The 19,845-nt window shown below is 47.8% G+C and overlaps 1 protein-coding gene across 4 annotated transcripts in view; it reads left to right on the top strand.

Annotated features, from left to right (window-relative positions):
- LOC119405249 (pikachurin) overlaps nt 1–19,845 on the top strand; it is a 277,626-nt gene that overhangs the window by 221,007 nt on the left and 36,774 nt on the right. For all 4 annotated transcript variants that reach the window (XM_049419240.1, XM_049419239.1, XM_037672059.2 and 1 more), the window contains 2 exons: nt 17,854–18,069; nt 18,494–18,855. In XM_049419240.1, coding sequence (XP_049275197.1) covers nt 17,854–18,069; nt 18,494–18,855 — 578 coding nt within the window. The remainder of the gene's footprint in view (nt 1–17,853; nt 18,070–18,493; nt 18,856–19,845) is intronic.

Genomic DNA, 19,845 nt, shown 5'->3' with positions numbered 1-19,845 from the left:
CTACGACCCAGTTGTGCCCCACGTTCCCGCTAGGTGAGGCGCGAGGCCTCGACAGAGATCGAAACATTTCACGACGCGTGAAGCAGCGAAAGAAATAGAACGATAGTCGAGCTAGTTGGTAAGGATTCGCTATGAAAGAAGCTAGGCGTTTGTGTGTTTTTTCGAGTGGCTTTCACGGAGTCATTTTCCTTTCGCATCGGAATGGCTGATGACCCCCTTTGTGACGACTGTGGTAGCGAGGGCACATTGCATCTTCTGCGACTGTCCTCACTACAGTGTGCAGAGGCAATCACTCGCGGTCGCTCCAGCTCGCATAGACCACAGACCAATGACGGCAGTAACCATTTTGGAATGTCGTCCCCAGGGGTCATCGAGGATGAAGGCGACGAAGGCATTGCTCAAATTCTTGAAGTCAACAGACCTGCACCGGCGGTTATAGACTAATGGCGACATTGCGACTATGAGGAATGTGACAGTGTGCGTTTGTGTCCTTTCTCTTTCTCACTCTCTCATTCTCTCTACTTCTAACTTTCAGTCTGCCCTACCCCCCTTTCCCCAGTGCAAGATAGCATATACCAGTGTTTAGCGGCGAAGTTGTTTAAGCTTTCGGTAACTTGTGCACCATCGTGCACACCTCCTCAGGGGGGTATGCACCACAGGTATTGGGAAGCCTCAGTACCGTACACAGCAGGTGCGAGTGTCAAACAAAAATGAACACGGGAAAAATGGAGAGAGAGAGAGAGAGAGAGAGAAAGAGAGATAGGAAATAGAGAGAAAGAGAGAGAGAAAGAAAGCAATAGAAAGAAAGAGGAAGGGATATATATAGAGAGAGAAAGGGAAGAAAGAGAAAGAAAGAGAAAGAAATAGAGTGAGCAAGAAAGAATGAAAGGGAAAGAAATAGATACAGAAAAGAGATACAAGAAGCAGGGGGAAAGAGAAAGAAAGATGGGAATAGAGAGAAACAACGAAGACCGCCCTGTTCCGTTCTTTGTTCAGGCTGCACACCTCTAGTGCCAAGCTGCGATAATTTTCTAGAATAGTTAACATCCTTGCCTTTCTGTCCTTTTCCTTCCTTCCTTGATCTCTACTTTACCTACCTTGTTTTATCAAGCAGCGGAAAGCACGGCGAGTGAAAGGGGGCGCGCGAGTGCGAGAGAAAGAGAGAGAAAGTGCGATGTAGCGTGAAAAATGCGTTTCCATTCGGTGCTGCCAAGCGAATTGCCCTGCTCACTCGTGCCTCCAGCCTCCGTAAGGCGGGGCGACGGTCGGTCAGAGAGCGTACGTGCGCGCCTGCCATCATGTACTGGATAGATGACGAAAGAAGCGGGGAAGCGTGTGAGGCATTGAGCGAGCGAGTGAGTGAGTGGTACAGGGTGGACTGGATTGGAGTGGGCGAAGTGCGGCGTTTGCGTGTCGTACGTGACTGCGCGTGTGATTTATGAACGTAGCTCTTTACTCTTTTTCGTGACGGAGAGCGCGGTCAGTGCTTTTAGAACAAGGCCGACAACGAAGCTCATACGAGCGGTGGAAATAACCTGTTCGTGTAGGATCGCGACGCAGCGCGAGCAACGCGTGTTTTTTTTTTTTTCTTCGCGTAGACGTCGCTACGTTACCTGGGATAGCTAAGGACATCGGTGACTGAGGGAGAGAGGGGAAAACGTGCGATGGCTCGGCGTGTTTCTGTGAGTCTGTGTGAATTCATTAACCTTAATGAACACTGAATACCCGCGGCTTTGGGTTACTCTTTAATGCTGCGCTAAGCACGAAGGTGCAGGTAGGATTCCTGACCATGGCAGCTTGTCATTGCTAAGGGCAAAATGCAAAAAAAGAAAAACCTTTCATGTACGAGGATGTAGGTACACGTTAAAGGACCCAGGTGGTCTAAACAGCCCGGTGTCCACTACTACGGCGTACCTTATGACCACATCGTGATTTGACACGTAGATGCCCAGAATGTACTCAGTTGTACACTTCGATTTTATCAGATAAAAAGCTAAACAACAGAGCACCATCTTGTAGTCTTCTATCTTGCGATCTATGTTGGATGTTGCTATCGCCCGTACGCTAAAATGAAATATATAGAAGAAGTGAACCCGAGCAAAGCAGAAAAAAAAAAAAAAAACCCGCAATTGTTTTATACCTGTAAATGCGGCTTCACCTCATGTGGAGTCACTATGCGGAAAAGGCTGATTTACGGTTGAGCGTTTGAGGTTTTTGCATGAACATAGACCCAATTTCTTTCATAAACCTATTCATTGCATTCAAGGGCCTCGTTCCATCGGCGCCATGCGGTTGACTCGTACTTAATTCTGTGAATAGTTAATGTAGTCGGCGCTGGTCGTATTACACATGGTTCTTACGCGTAGAAGCCTGTACATATCCCGTGTTTTATCGTTTAATAGTTCAACCGCCCTTACAGTTTTTCTACCTCTTTTAGCCTTCAATGCGTTGTGTCATTTCAAGCTTTTCACAAGCTTTTACCTTGTATCTCTTGTGACTCACGTCCACAAAATAGGAACAAAAAAAAAAATGCCCCGTGAAGAGACGTTATATATGACTCGCGTATTGTCACCATCAAGATTTCTTTTTTTTCTCTCTCTTACCACGCATTTCGCAACTTCTCGCCGACGGTGCAGATCGCAGCTACATATTTTGCTCTCGGCATTCTTTATTTACTCGCGAGCTGCGAAGTCATCTGTAATCGTTCAAACGTCACACCTCGAAACGTACTTCGCGTCGACGTCGTCCTCTGGCGGCTGCTCGACTTATTTTTGAAAGAAAGAAAAAAAAAAGGTGGGAGAGACACTTGACAAATTGCTTTGAACAACACTTCCACCTAGGAGTTCTTCGTCGTTTTTTTTTTTACATTCTGTTTTTCTGTCAGGTTAGTCCTTTTACTGCATTGTGTGGAGTCGTTTCTTGTATTCCTCCTGTTGCTTTCCAGGCTTCGGGGGTTGTGCGCTGTTGTGTCGTTGTTACGGAGGAAAGGAAGAAAGTGGATTAAAACAAATAGACTCTTCTCACGGTTCGTGTGCTCAACTAATGGAGCGTCTTCGAAGAGATATAACGTCGCTGTGTGCGTGTGTACCGAGTTCCATGGATGGATGAGCTATGGTATAGTACCTCCTCTAGGTACTCAGCTTTCTTTTTTACACCTCCGAGCCTTACAACGTGACGCCATATCGCTTCTGCGCTCGTTTCTTTCGCGTAGGCCTGCCCGCAGGCTCTCAAAAAGCAGTATTGATTCACGATGTGTGTGTCTTTGGGTGGCGGGGTGGGTAATCGGGAAGGGTGAGGGGGGGGGGAGGACTGGCTGGTCAAAAAGGTGAGACGGAAAGAGCCGCTAGGTTGACCGTTCTTCTTCCCCGTCAGCGCCTGCAGTCGTATTTTCAACGGAGTGTCGTTTAGGGCTCGGTTTTCGTTTGGCTTTTCGATGACAGCTGTAGCGTAAAGCGGGGAGGGAAGAGAAACAATTTATGGTAAAAAAATGGTGAGGAGGTTGGCCTGTGTAGTACACATCACTGACGCTCTAGAGCGACTACAAAACAGAGCGGCCAGGATCGTCTTGGGGCGGTACGGAAGGAGGGGGAGCTTTACAGCAATGAAGGCTGAGCTTGGGTTGGAATCCCTCTTTGCCCGTCGTAATAAACTGAGATTGAACTTTTTTTTAATATTCAATTTGCTATAATAAAACTGGAATTATTAACAAGAAAACTTGCCTAAAGAAACTTCATTGCATCTCGAAGCCCGGGATTGACCGGGATTGCAAATTCCTGCAGTAACCTGCCAAGGTAGACATGTAGAGAGGCTGGATTTTTAGGCACTAAAGAGCTCGTTTTAGGCGCCAAAAATGGGCAGGCAAAACAATGTTTTAGCCTTCCAAAATCGTAAATATAGGCACAATAAATATTCACAAAAATGCAGATAATTTCAAACAAAAACGTGCGCGACCTCTATGTACGACAGGAAAACAAGAATGTTATTGCTCAAGATGGCACAAAGGCGCCAACATTTGAACATTGCCTGCATTGTCCCGCACGGTTCGCACTCCCGTGTTCTGCAGTGTGAGTCAACTGTCCACTGTCGAATCGACACACTCCTGAGTGTCTTTCCGCCATGGCTGAGAAGCGCAGAGCAGGAGCAGGCAGTCAGATTGCTAAAAGACCAGAAGGGAGGGATTCCTTCTATTGGCCGGGTCAAAATGCGTAGAGCCAATTTCTCCCCTGGCAGTGAAACACCGGCGTAGCCAGGCGGGGGGAGGGGGGGGAAGGGGTTCAACCTCTCCCCTTCCCATAAGCTTTTCAATTTTGCGTGTGTGTATATATACACGCACACATACAAACGCATGCACGAGCATACATAAAGCATGGTTGCCCCCCCCCCCCCCCTGAAAAGGATTTCTGGCTTCGCTACTGCAGTGGACACCTTAAAAAGTACATTACAAACAAAACAAAGGCTGCGTGCCCATCACATTTTTCTTTCTTTTTTTTTTGCTCTTCACTCTCCTTTCCGCTGACGGCGGTTTCGCATTCGCCAACCGCTCGCGCCATGTCAGCGCGGCGGCGAATGCCCTCCGGCATGTCCCGCTTCAATGCTGCTAGCGGTCGTTGATTGGTTGAACTAGAGGACTAGGTTGAACCCCATAGTTCCCAACAGTCAGTCTTACCCGGTAACATGAATAACGGTCTCAAACAGCACCCGGGAGCGAAGCTCGAGGCTAAATAGCGCTCATACAAGCGCCAATTTCGAAAATAGGCATTTATAGGCATTTTTAAGCATTTAGGCACGAACGCCAAAAATAGGCATTTATAGGCACTATAAAAACACAATAAAAGTCATTCTTAACCTCTAATTTATGCTCATATATGAAAATGGCGCGATATGAGCACAAGGAACGAAACAAGATTTTGCCTATCTAGACATGTATGCTAACTCATTTTTTTGTTCGAATAATGAACCAGCTGAGCAAGCTGACTGAAAAGCAAGTGCATAGTGTGAACGATGGTGTACTTTATTCCATATTGAATACCCCCGCCCCACTCGCTCTCGGGCGCTGCAGGGTAATTTGTGAATGAAATAATAAATAAACAAAAAGAAGCTTTTAAGCCTGCCAATTAACAGCTAAAGGATTAGGGAGAGACAGGAAAGCGAGGAGGGTAAGATGAGGGGACTATTATAAAAGACCGCAGTGAGGGCTAAAAATCAGTCCAGCGAATTCATCCGCCAGCACACATTCCATGTATATAGCTCTTACAGATGCACCACAAGCGCTGTTTTCATCTCAGGCATACTAATATGAAATTACGTGGTGTCCGTGGGTCCATACGCAAATGTTTGCTTTCATAAAATGTTCAGTAATGGAGAACACCATATCGACGGCCAGCTTAGCGCGTACACCCGATCAACATGGTCAACATGGGGCAGAGCTCCCAGCTTCAACCCGTCTTCTATAGTACCGGTCTCCAGGGGCACGCCACAATCCCCGCCCGATGAAGAACGCGTGCACAGCGTGCCTATATACTCAGGTCTGCGCTAAAGCACAGGTGCTTTATATTCAATTATGTATCGCACAGTTTATCTGAAACAAAAAAGAAGCATCTGCGCACTTTCACATAGCAGGCACTGCTTCGAGGGATTCAAGCATTTGCAGCGTTGTGATTGGGCGTCGTTATGCGTATAACATGCACGACTTGTGTCGCTCTTCACGTGTTGCTGTTGCTATAAAGAAAATCAAATTGCGCAGACGCCAGTTAAGTTGACTTTCAGCGCAAGTGAATAGGCTAACGCTTCTGTAGACAGCTGTTCTCGCTTCATGAATGAAGTGACGCGCTTGAAGACGGTGCATTTGTTACGCTGAAGGCAGTTAAATGACGCTTGTTGTTTTTATTGCGTAATCTGTAGAGACCAGAGGCTCAAAACAAAGCATCTGTGGTCGGTAAGTTATAGAAACCTTTCTCGGCACAGAAATTTCTATGTTCTCAGATATATATCCTTGTAGGGGCGAGCACATTCGTTAGACGCCTGGTTGATCGACAATAAACTACGTAAGGCGTACAACTTTTCACAACCATTTCGCAAAAAAGAAAGAAAAAAAATAAATCCTGGCACTCAGCTCCACAGGATGTTTCATGTTCGTTGGCCCACGTGATCTAAATTCATTCAACATTTCCGATGCTCTTATGTAAAAGGATGTACCAATAGATATTTAGAAGTTAACAGACGATGTTCATGCTCCACTACCTATAGATGTACACTATGAACGTCGTTTTTTAAATTTTGAACCATACATTCAACGCGGCGACAATGTCCATCGAGGCGTTCGTTGAGTCATCGGTATTTCGTGAGGAAAAAAATAGTTGCGCAGAACATTAAGGTGAAATCATTTTCCTTTAAATTACCTTAAGTGATTCGTTCCTTGCGCTGACGAGAACAGTTACTTTCAGCGCTGCAGTGCAAGACGCACGCGACGTCTTATTAACCTAATATTATTGCTAGTGCTTGCCGTAACCGTAGTGCGCAGAACAGAGAACCGGTGGATAGCAAGAGCGACATGATGGTTACGAAGGAATGGGAAACGCAGTCGAGGAAGGCAGCGAGTTAGATGGAGGGAGGAAGTTAAGAAGTTCGCAGGTAAAAAATGGAATCGGCTCGGGCAGGTACACTCTAAGAAAAAGAAAGGGCGTCTATTGACTCTTCTTTGCCACACATGTGACTCTCCCCTGTATGACTCTCTTTAGAGAGTCACGTTGACTCTCTTTAGGAGAGTCATGGGACGCACGACTCTCCGAAAGCGAGTTAGCGTGTCTTTTTAGAGAGTCATACATCCCACGATTTTGCTAAAGAGAGTCAGCGTGCCTCTCTAAAGAGAGTCATACATGGGAGAGTCACATGTGCAGAAAAAAAGTGCCAACGGACAACTTTTTTTCTGAGATTGTCGGCTGAACTGGATATCATTGGAAGAGACCTTCGTCCTGTGGCGTAGATAAGCAGGCTGAGAACGATGATAATTATGATGATGATGAACTGGTATGATCAGTGCCAAAAGCATGATATTATAATGAGACACGCCGTAGTGATGGACTCCGGATTGATTTCCGACCAGTTTGGGTTCTTAACCTATTTCTAAGCACCCAGGCGTCTTGCATTTCGCCCCCATTTTATTTCGCGTTCCGGTAACATTGGCTGCTGTATTCAAGATAAACTGTCGTCGCCTGAGTAAACAGAGCATGGAAAACGCTGTTCTAACGAGTACCCGCGCGCGCGAGTGCGCATGCGTCGCTGTGCATCGCTTAACACAGAAGCTAAGACACCATCTGCCTGCGAAAGTAATAGGTCAACCAGGAGCGCCTTCAGTGCTCTGCACATTCGTGTATGATGGTCCTTCCCTCTTATACTTCACATACTAGAGACGGCCCTGAAAGACATCCAATTTCCCACGACCAGGACTCCGAGTCGTCCTGCTGCTTCGACTACGCGCGTGCCGGCCAGCCAAACATAGACGTAGACTCGATTGAGTCCTAAGAGCCCGTCGCGTTCTGTCTGGTTAGGTTTCCGTGACCTGTGCAACATTTTTTTCCCTTCGAAACCTGCTCGCCCTCACGTAGGAGCTCACGGCGTAGACGCGGTTACCTTTAGGCAAGATGTTCATCGATTTCTACGCAGTGGCAGGTGCTTCCGACTGCACACGGTGCATCTACTCGGAAAAGCAGAACGCCGCAGACACTCTCGCCAGGGTTTTCGACAGCACAGAATTCAAGCACCATCAACATGGTGCTTCAATTCTGCACGCCCCCCCCCCCCCTTTTCTCTCGATGTAGAGATAAAGGGGAGCCCCCCGGACGTTTGAAGTGCGCGGAGCAAAAATTGAGTTTTCCGTGCGCCACGGCGAAGCTCTCGACTGCGCGGCGTAAATCTCTTTTAAACAAGGATCGGGCTTTAATTTTACTTTTATCTTAAGAGTGTGGAGTGTTTTACGGCCCCGCGGGCCGACACGTTCCGTGTCGAGAAGCGAACAGCGGCTTCCCGAAACAATCGCGCACCGAGCTTGGTCGCGGCGCACGAACGAATTATTTCGCATCCGCCGACGAGGGCCCTGGCGTATAACGGCGATGGTACTGGGATGGAAAGTCATTGTGAGTGGCTTAAAAAGCGGCGGGAATCGGCAGGCTGCCACCACTGTCGGTGCTGCTCGTTGCTTACTGGTACGCTCGCGCCATAGCGAGCAATGTGCTCGCTGTTGGAAGAAGAAATCAAATCGCTACTAAGAGATGATATGAGAGAGAAAATAACTCACATGGTCCCTTACGCGTTCGCATAAGACGACTGGAAGGATGTAGCCGTCTGGTGTGGCAATCTGGTAATCATCATCACCAAACATAATATATGATCATGAACATCACTTGACCAAAAATGAACGATGATTTGATAATGATGATAATCTTCGATAACGATGATCGCCATCAAACCCTCATTCGCCAATATCATCATCATGATAATGATCATGTTTTTCGGTGATGATGATTATTTTTGATACCATTCGTCTTGACGACGACTACTACTGCACCGATGGTCACTTTTCCTGTTTGATGAGACATATAAGGCTTACGCCTTATTAGATAGATAGATAGATAGATAGATAGATAGATAGATAGATAGATAGATAGATAGATAGATAGATAGATAGATAGATAGATAGATAGATAGATAGATAGATAGATAGATAGATAGATAGATAGATAGATAGATAGATAGGATAGATGGATGGATGGATGGATGGATGGATGGATGGATGGATGGATGGATGGATGGATGGATAGATGGATAGATGGATGGATAGATGGATGGATAGATGGATGGATAGATGGATGGATAGATGGATGGATAGATGGATGGATAGATGGATGGATAGATAGATAGATAGATAGATAGATAGATAGATAGATAGATAGATAGATAGATAGATAGATAGATAGATAGATAGATAGATAGATAGATAGATAGATAGATAGATAGATAGATAGATAGATAGATAGATAGATAGATAGATAGATAGATAGATAGATAGATAGATAGATAGATAGATAGTAGGAAAGAAGGACGGGCGGTTTCTAATGAGTTTCGCAGCCAACGAAATGTTTCGCGGCCTTTGTATTAGAGCGCGCGCGCAGAAACCACTAGTCGTACCCGGGCCGGGCTGGTCGAGGAGTGTTTGTACATAGTTTACGCCGCCCCGCGACTCGAAACCAATTTACTCCCAGCGCGCGCGCGCGAGAAACCTTAGGAACGTCGTGGACGTCCCTTCGTACGTGTATACATACTGCAATCGCGGTTGGTGAATAGGGGGGTGGGGATTGAAGAGGAAGGGGGGAAAAGATGTTTTTCGGGACGCTCTCGCGCGCTACTCGAAAACGTTCAGACTAACGGCGTCCGCCGCTGCCGCCGCCGGACTGCGTTGATTGAAAGTGACGAACTGCCTGCACTTTAGGCGCCGCGTAAGATCTAACTCTCACCCTTTCTCTCTCTCTCTCTCTCTCTCTCTTTCCTACGTCGAGCGCTGGCCCCTATTTCCAAGCGCCTACCCCGTCTACCAAACCCTAACGCAGCGCTTCTGTATAGCTCTATCCATTCTCCGCTTTCCGTCGTGCCCGGTCGTCGTTTCGCGTCGCCTTTCTTGGTCGTCGGCGTCGTCGCTCGCAGGCGAGCCGTCCGCGAAAATTAAGCCAGGGCGCACTCAGGAACGTGGGCCCCCGCGAGCTTCCGAAGAGTGATGTGTCTGCGCACGAGCGCGCGAGTGTTCGCGTTTTGTAGAAGCATTTTTCTCGCGGGGGGGGGGGGGGGGATAAAAAATGATTGCCAGCTTTAATTAAAGCTCTGCGCCCCGTGGCTTCCTTATTGTAGAGTACGGCGCGCACAAGCGTTTCCCTCGAAGCCTCCCGCTTTAGAGGTCCAATGTTGCGCGTAAAAAAAGAAGGGATTTGCTGGAAAACTCGGCGAACGGCGCTAAATTTTTCTCGGTTCGAGGGGCGTTGTGGCCATGCGCCCGCAGAAAACGCGCTTTCGAGGAAAGCGTTGCGAGAAGGGTGCACTTTGGGAATGTCTTGGGGGCAGAATGATGATGAAGGAAAGTACGATAGAACTTTCTGCGTTGCGATTTTGAGGGAAGCATTTCGCGGGGATAAATTGTACTTCGTCGCAACGTCAGGTGGCTTATGAACCTCGAGCTCAGTTTGACTTACTTTGGCAGCTCGCCTATAGTTGCGCTCGCTCTGTGTTTACTGCAGTTCGCTATGGAGACTGAAGTTTGTAGGCTCCTCCCACCTGCTAACAACTCTGACGCCTTCAACCCCTTAGATGAATTAACAAAAAAATGTTTGTCTGCAGGGCAAGGAGATTAGTTTGGAGAAGCGTAAAAAAGCTTTCATTCATGGTCTGTTTCTGGCGGTTACTCAATTCTTTGCTGCTGTGCGAAATGCAAGGTGCATGGATATGCATCCCGAGAAATATATTTGCTGAAATGTGGCTGGGGGCAATTCTATTCGGAAATAACTCTAGGTTTCGGCGCCATCTGCGTACCAGAGTTGTCATTAAAATAGGAGAGAGAGCACGGAAGGGATAATACACTTCCTCCAAAAAAAATGAGACTGAAAAACAAAGCAACGCTGCAGCGTTGCAGCAGCAATTTAGATAACGAAAACTTGGCTTGCGAAATAACCACAATGTCTTCTAACGTTCTGTGTGTGACAGGTTGCCACTCTACTGCTTATGTGTTTGGAAAATTTTGTTTTCGTATTGAGCGCTTTGTTCACCTTCACTAAATGTTAAACAAAGGTCGCGGGATTGAATCCCGGCCGCGGCGACCACATTTAGAGGCCCGTGTGCTTAGATCTAGGTGCGCGGTAAATAACGCCAGGTGGTCGCGATTCGCGGAGCCCGCCAATTCGGCGTCTCTCGTAATCATATCGCGAGTTCGGCACGTAAAAACCCCGGAAATTATTAATTATACTATCACGAAATGCTGCGCAATAGAGCCATCCTGTAGGGGACACTTCACGTAACAGGAGCATTAAAGGAACTAAAATGACTAAAATGATTAGTACACTATCCTTTGACAATACCAAAAGCACCACTCTTGTCATGAGAAAACACGCGTAAAGAAAATACAGATTGCAACGCAATCTTTCTACTCACGTGCCGACTCGTCGTGACGTCATAGATTTTGAGGACGTCGGCTAGTTCCCACGTAATGCTTATCGGTAAAACGAAATAGTTACATTGTGGTCAAAGGAATCCACGCACAAAACCTGGCAATTATGAGGAAATCTCGTTGAGGCATTGCGGTTTAAACACACACGCACACACACACAAAAAAAGTTTGAAATTCGAGAAGTCATAACAACATCCAGGTAGTCATATGCAGGCACTAAATTTTAAGGTAAAATCTCGGCCGTCGATTTGTAGGCTAATAATGTAATCATTATTACGAAACTAAGGATATTAAAGTTTTCAAAAGGGCAGTTATTGCTATAATCTTACCTAGTGTTTTGCTTCAGTGTCTTCAAGACTCCTTACCGACCAAGCGTATCGACGTCCGTTGCAGGCTACGCGCTTCCCGACTTGGAAGTCAGCCGGAAAACACGTCCCAAATTGGCTCCGTAATAATGTGTCGTCGCGTGCGGCGAGACCGCGTACAAACCTGTATCAGCCGAACCGAAAAGACAGGTCGCCTTCTAATTCCCCGTCTCGTTGTCGTTCTCGAAGCGAACGTGCTTCGACGAGACAAGGCCAAGCAAGTCACGAAGGAATTCCCAACGAGGATTTTTTGCGGACACCCAGTGCCTCGCATCGGCGCAAGCTCAATTCTTCTCCCCCCCCCCCCCCCCCACGGGATCTTGTGCTCGAGAATCAAAAGTTCCTAGAGGCTATAGCTTTCGTTATCTTTCTTTTTTTCGTGCTCTCGAAAGAGAGCTCGGCCTCATGCTTTTTTGGCTTTAATCGTTCGGCTTCGGCTTGTCTTCTTGCGGTCCTTGCAGCATTTCGCGAAAAATGCTGATAACAAAGAAAGACGCTGCCCTTTGCGGTATGCCTTTTGCAATCGATTTCTGTCGAGCGGAACGCGTAACACGCGTGTACCGTGGAGGTGGATATAAAGAAAGCAGTCGAAATGAATCTTTCGGTTCCTTACGTCCCAGTGTTTTGTGCAAAAATAAAAAAAGAAAGAAGAGCGAAGGATGTTCGGCTTTTTTCGAGATAACGGCTCTAAGCTCTAGCTCGCTCGGTGCTGTCTTTTCCCTCGTCTTCTTTTATTAAACGGCCAAAAGAAATGCGGCGAAGAAGCGCTCGTGCGACGGTTAACAAAAAAAATATTGCGCATAGATAGGCGGTACCCAGAGAGAATCGTTATCGTCTGCTTTAGTTTTCGTCTGCTCCGCAAACACCAAGAAAAGCAGAAACGGCAAAAACGGAAACGAAACAAGCCAGCTTCCACGGAAACGTTGAGGGTTGGGGAACAGCGATCCGACGTAAAAGAAACGCCACGAGGTTAAAATAAAAATTAGTCCGGTAGACGCTATAGAGGCATACGGTCCCATAACGAGCTTTGCCATCAGAAAGCACAGTCCCATCCAATTTCACGCACGACTGTCGTTTTTGTGTCCCACGAACGAAACGCTGTCTGCTGGCGGAACAGAGGAAACGCCTTGCTCGTTTTTGTGCTAACACAGTGGGAAATACGGCGAAAAAACAACAACAAAACAATCGACAAAAACCTTGTTTCGACAGTGGTGTTATAGAGAAGGCACAGATCTGCAACGACAGGTCCCGGCTGTCGCGTATCATGCCAATGCGGTTTCACTCGACGAATCCTAGAGCTTGCCCGAAATCCTCGCTCGCTGCCAGACGCGTCTACTAATTAGCAACATAAGACGTTTGCGTAATGAAACTGCCTGAAGCTGTAGCACGCGAGTGTATGTGATTGGCTAGCGAGGTCACGTGGTGTCGTAAATATGCCATTCGATTTGAAGTACGCGGGCTTGAACCTTATGAGCGTTGTAGTCATCTTTTAGCAGCATCGTCATTATTTCGAATATGATCATCGTTATTTCGGACACGATCATAATCATCATTTCTGTCCTGTTTATTTCTTTACTCACTCTCCCCCTTGTCCCGTGACATTTCTGACGCCTACTACTACTACTACTACTACTACTACTACTACTACTACTACTACTACTACTACTACTACTACTACTACTACTATTACTATTACTACTACTACTACTACTACTACAACAACAACAACAACAACAACAACAACAACAACAACAACAACAACAACAACAACAACAACAACAACAACAACAACAACAACACAACAACAATAACAACAACGTATGAAGGCGGCGGCAGAGGATAGACTGAGAGAGCTTCGGTTAAAAAAATAGGAAACCAAGAAAAGTGCACAGCTCGCATAGTGGCGCAAGGCTGAAACCAACAGCGGAGCTAGTGTTCGACCTAGCCAAGTTTGCTAGTGATGCTAAGATTTTGCTAGTAGTACTAAGTATGGCCAGACTTTGCTAATCTTATCCCGTCTCGGTGCATTTCCACACTACGTGCACAGTCCACTACATGCGTAGTCAACACTACGCACGTGTCACGTGGTTTTGGCGGGAACGTGTCACTTAAATAGGTGATGCTACGTGCTTTTAGTTACTTTTAGTTACGTGACTAGTTGTTAAGTGATGTTACGTGATTTTAGTCACGTGACTAGTTACGTGATCTTTAGTCCCGTGACTAGTGGCTACGTGATGTTACGTGACTTTAGCCCCGTGACTAGTTGTTACGTGCTGTTACACAATTTTTAGCCACGTAACATACTCACCCATCACAGCCATTGCATTCTACACCAGACGAATCGGCGCACGTGTAGTGGGACCGAAGCGTAAGTTGAAGAGGACGAAGACAGCGCGTACCGCTTCATGATGATGATAATTCCTGTTCGCACTACCCTACGCAAGGGAAGGCTCAAAGAGCTCCGCTCTTAAAAATCCGTTTCGACAGTGGTGTTATATTGAAGGCACAGATCAACAACGACTGGTTTTCGCGGGCCGTGCCAATGCGGTTTCTCTCGAACGAATACTGCCTCCCTCATAGTACAGACTGCTCGAAACCCTCGCTCTCCACGCGACAGTGCTTTCTAATTAGCAACATAAGACGTTTGCCTAATGAAACTGTCCGAAGGGGGTGCGTCGCATTTTTCAAGCTCTTCGATGCGAGATAGGGGCGACGAACAAAAAGGGCGAGGAACATAACCGAGAGGAATCGTTTTTTCGCGGAGGACACGAATAAATCGATACGGGTATGCGCTCTTGGCGCGGATAGAAGCAAGGTATGTGAGATATATGGCGGGGAGGGGCTCGTAGACAGCTCGTCGAGACCTTGGTCATATTTTATGTGTAAGACGGAGGGCGGCGTCGCTACGGTTTCGAAACAGATTAATAACGCACCGAGAAACGCTGACGTCTGACGTCGGGGCGAAGTTGTGACTTGATTACGAAAGTTTCGACGCAGAAGCAAGAACGTTCGGAATGTGGCATTACCCGGTGAACGTAACGGACGAAGGAGTTGTGCTTGGGTTTAGCAGAGTGAAAGGCTTAACTACGTGGGACGACCTGGTTGCAATTTTTTTTTCGTTTCTCGATAACGCTCTATATTCTTGACACTTCGATTAACCGCGTTAACTAATCGTCGATTCGCTCCTTAAGAACTTGCTCCGGCTCGTAGCAGCTGGAGTGTTGCTCATCAATACTCTATGGTAGAAAACACGACGTAGTCTGGTTGACAACCCTTGGTAGTTTTACGCAGTGTTGAAGCGAATTCGCACGTATGGGTAGTACTCGTGTGCGTTGATATCATATAAAAGCATTTGACGATGTTCTGAGGGGGACTTCAAAACACGCCTATAGTCGGGATGCCTTTTCAGCGCTATTTACACAGTGTAAGTGCGGCTAGAAGACGAAAAAGAGAAGTCGACAAACTGTGAAAATGAATTGTATATGAGTAGAAAACTTCATTTCGGATGTGTGAGAAGATCATTGGAAATTCAGAAATTAAAACTAGTTCAATGTTTTACGATAAAACGAGAGAGAGAGAGAGAAAGACGAGGAATAGTAAATGCAATGAGGTCAACCAGACGCGCGTTGGGTTTGCTACCCTACACTGTGGGGAGGGTGTGCGAAGTTAAATAGCAAGGAAAAAAAAGAAGTGCACCAAGAGTGTCGTGTCACCCAAATCGACTTGCATTTTTAATGAAGTCGAGTGTGCGATTTGCGTAATAAAATAGCGGCGGCGCATTTTTTGTCCCTGAATAGACTGCTTCACCGCATAATGAGTCTGAATGAGGCCCTGCGCACTTTACAGAAGACGCTCGGCGTCAAAGCGAGTTGCAAACGTTACCGCTATTAAGTGCGGCGCTCATGGTGTGGAGAAGTACAAAATTAAGTGTTTCTTCGTAACGGCGCAGTCTACTCGCACATCAAGTGAATCACAAGCCTAACTCCTTCTAAATGAATGTACTGCGCCCAATTACTTCACAGTTTCACGCACTTCTTGTGCAGAGGTTAATGAAGAGCCTGAAGGGAGCAGCGTTCATTTTGTGTAGGACGTCCGGTGGGAAAAAAAATATGTGTACAACATCTCCTACACTGGCATAAGCAGGCGTACTGCAGCCTGAATAAAAGATAATTAGCGTCGCCATTTGTCACGGGGACGAGAGAAATGAATACGCTGCTGTTATTAATATTATTTTTTAAATATAATAATTGTGACGAAGAGTGATGAAAGGGACTGTAAGAACCGTCTAACGGGGACGCTATAGATGCTGCCTTACTTTACTAATGCGATGACGTTGGTGGTTAGTCCCCTATACAGCATACATCTCCAAAAGCGAGAATAGTGCCAGTCGTCTGTGCTAGCAAAGAGTTTGTGCGCCATTGTTTCATATGTGATGGGTTCCATGGCACGCAATTGGAGTGGCGTCCATGGTGACGCGACTGGTTCTTAATACTTTGTTTATAATAGCAAACAGTCGTGCAGCGCCGGTTCACGAGCATACAAAGGATTGCGGAACTATTAGAACACATGGCTGCCCTACAAGAAACGAAACCGAAAACTTGGCCTTTATGTCCAACACAGTATTGATATCGATTCGGTTTTCAGTGGCACGAACATCGAGTGACGCTCTAATTTCTCTTCCAAGCACGTCCGGTCGAGCAATTACTTCCGGTTTCCCGAATATTCAGAAAGAAAGCCTTCTAAAGAGAGAGAGAGAGAATAAACTTTATTGAAGAATTAGAGTACGTGGCTAATCCCGGGTGGAGCCTCTTGTAGAGCCCTACTGGCCACGGCGGCTCGCCGGGCCTGGTCTAGGGTCACCAGTTGGCTCCCCAGTGCCAGCTCGGAAAGCCGTGCCTCCCAAGACCACGTTGTGAGTATTTGTAGTGAGCGCACCAACCTAGATACTGCATTGGCTGGCCGCTCAGTACATTGGTAAGTGATGTGTCTAAGTGTGGCTGTGTGGTCCCTACACCAGGGGCATACCCCTGTTGTGTATACCTGTGGAAAAATTGCGTGTAGTTTTGATATGTGGGGATATGTGTTCGTTTGGAGGCGGCGCCAATCCCGGGCTTGTTGGCTGCTTAAGTTGGGATGTGGAGGGGCGTACTGGCGTCCTGTAAGGCGTTGGTTTTCCAATATCTGCCTGCTTGTCACACTTTTTGGAAGAGAGTCCTGCGTCTCGGCCAGTAAGTCCGCGAGCTAAGCAGTTTGCCTCCTCGTTCCCCCTCAGGCCGTCATGCCCTGGGCACCAAGTGACGCCATGTGCCTCCATCAACGTGGGCCCCAAAATATCAGTGACGCATCTTGGAAGTGTGCCTATAAGGTATAAGCGACATGCAGCTTGCGAATCTGTCAAAATATATGCTGGGCGCCCCCTTCTTTCGGCTTCTCTAATTGCCAAGGCTATGGCTGCTGCCTCTGCGGTGGCACTTGATCTGGTGGGTAGGGACGCGCAGGCCACGACTTTGCTTTGGTTAGTCACTGCCAATGCATATGCTTGTTTTCTGGGGCCTTGTGGCGGCGCGGTATAAAGACTGGCGTCGGTAAAACTGCTACGCCATCGATGGTTCTGGTCGAAGTTAAAAGCTACATTGGATACATATGATATCGGAACATTAGTTTACTTAATGATAAGGGCCAATCAACTGTCAGGATGATTAAAGAAAATTGATTGAATCGAACCGTCTGCTCATCGAAAGAGCAGACGGGTTTCCTGTGAGCGGCTCGGTTCGTTTCGGCACCTGGTGGCGTAGGTCTCAACCACGCGCTTATTTCTACGTGGCCTCTGGTATTCGCTTCGGCAGCGCGACAACACACAATGCTAACCCAAGGAATACACCAAGGCACACCAAAGCGAACCTGCTAGTCCCACCACCAGACACCTAAGTCAAACATTAGGGTCGCCTCCAAATTTTTTTTTTCATTGAGTAGCGAGAACATTTCGCACAATGTACAGACAGGTCCACTGTTAAAGGGAACACCTATGCGCAGTGCATGTCCAGATGTTTCTGTCTTGCAAAACCCTAGTAGCTTAGAATTGCATAAGACGGCTCGTGTTTGACAGTTCCGGCTCCTTTTGGCAGACTACAGCCGTGCACGAAGAATGTTTCTACATCCACTCGCCGTTAGGGAACCATCAATATAAAGGGTACTCATTCGAGTGTTTCCTTTAACAGTGGACCGCACTGTACATTAGCGGAGCGAGAAGCCTGATGAACTGTCGAACTTCTTGCTCTGGTGCAGCCTTGCAACAAGGAGAACCGGAACCGGAGAACCGGCACAAGGGCGAGTCGCCTACCGTCTCGGCCAGTGACGTCAAACAGAGGACCACAAGCAGCGGCGCTGGATACGGGAGGCAAACTCCGATAATGCGGAGGCGAATGCACGGAAACACCATAGACACGCCGGGGAGCCAGATGAGGCCCGCCCGCACTGACGAGGGATCTCCTGGAGACGCAGGTGAGGCAAAATCAACAGATCAACAGGAGACACGACCAAACGCTTTGTCCTGTCTCGTCTTGTGGTGTCGTTTATGCGCTAAACCAGCACTATGGATACGCACGGTCACTTACATATGGTCGAAGACGTCTGCAAGGCAAAAGCCATCTTTTTCTTCTTTTCAGTCGACTGTAGTCATCCTTCAGAACGACTGCGCAACGAAAAAAAAAACACGGACGACAAAGAAGACACACCCAGCGCGTGTTTTTTCGTTGCGCAGTCGTTGTGAAGTTATCAATCACCAACTTGCCCGAAATGCTGTGCTCATCAAGTGTATTTCATCAAGTGATGAGCCTAACCTCATCCTTAAGGTTGAAATGAATGTTGCGTAACCCGAATCGGCGTACGTCCTCACCGCTTCCCTACGCTCCCCATATCTATTCAGAGTACGAAAACAACGTGGATGCCATCCTGGGCGAAGACGCGGATCTATCTCGGCAGCAACAGCATCGCGGCGTCGGCGCCAGCCAGTTGTCCCGCTCGGCGGGTCACAAGCGGACTTCGCAAAGCGGTGCCGAGGCGTCCGACGGTTGGCAGGGTGACGACCCGGGGCCGGCTGCGGCATCGTGGGACGGCGACCGGCAGCGTTCGTGGCAGGACGACGATCCTTGGTCAGAGGACGCCCCGTATTCGTCGGACAAGCAGCGGAAGCGCCGCGGACCGGCTACGGAGGCTGGCGGAGAAGGTAGCCCCTACGAGCCACCGCTCAACACGATCGCCATGACCACCGTGGCCACCATCAACGACGTATGCGTTTCCTCCGGCCTTGTATATTTGATATGAGTGTTACGGGATCATTTCGTGCTCTAGTCGGGCCAGTTTTTATATACTCTGAAATCTCGTTGATACAATCCCGCTTAATACGTTTTTCAGCACAGTACGTTTTTTTTTTTAGATGCGAACATCTTATGGCGGAGTTCAAAGCCGTGTTGTGTGGCGTGACCACCCTTAATGCGCTTGCGCACTCTCCTCACACCTCCTCTCCTCTCCCCCTCCCCCTCCCCACTCCCCCCTTCCACTTTCCCTTTCCCCTCCCCCTCTGAAACGCGGGCTCGACATGCCGAAACGCTGCTTCGCATCGCCTCATTATCCCCTTTAGCGGGAGATGGTGCGATTTTTTTTTCTGGTCCCGACCGACGCCCCATAGATGTCATGCGTTTTCGTACGGTAAGTACTTGTCTCTCCGAGGCAAATCGAGGGAAGTGGCACAGCAAGTGGTCGACCAGTTTCCGCGCATGTGGCACCAGTATGCCGCCCCCACCTTTCGTCAGCCGACAAGACAGTGTAAGCACTCTTGTGCTTTTCGAGGACGACGGGCTTGCGCAAACGGCTGCGACTTGTGGTGCAGGCCCGCACGCTGCTGTGAATTCAATGGTTTTGACCCCTTTTCTGGTTCTTCTTCTTCTTCCCTTCCCTCCTCTCTCTCTCCTTCATCTCTCTATTCACCTTCCCTGATCCGTAGTGTAGGGTAGCCAACCGTAAGCTTTTCGGGTTAACCTCCCTGCCATGTCCCTGTCTGTTTCATTCCCGTAGGGCTAATACGATTGTATTTCCGCGCGGGATTTGTGAGTAATACGACCTCCAAGGCGTCTGAAAACCACGCGTGGTCTTAATTTGCGCGTCAAGAGGCACAAACGCCCGCGCGGCGCTGTTGCGATAGCATCCTCAGCGCTTGTGGTCGACCGCAGCGAAGAGGCTGGAGGTTGCACCGCTGATCGTAGGCCAGTAACTGCTGAC

The sequence above is a fragment of the Rhipicephalus sanguineus genome, chromosome 9 (genome assembly GCF_013339695.2).
Source record: "Rhipicephalus sanguineus isolate Rsan-2018 chromosome 9, BIME_Rsan_1.4, whole genome shotgun sequence".
Lineage (NCBI taxonomy): Eukaryota > Metazoa > Arthropoda > Arachnida > Ixodida > Ixodidae > Rhipicephalus > Rhipicephalus sanguineus.
Note: the sequence above shows the minus strand (reverse complement) of the source record. Positions and strands in the feature narration are given on the sequence as shown.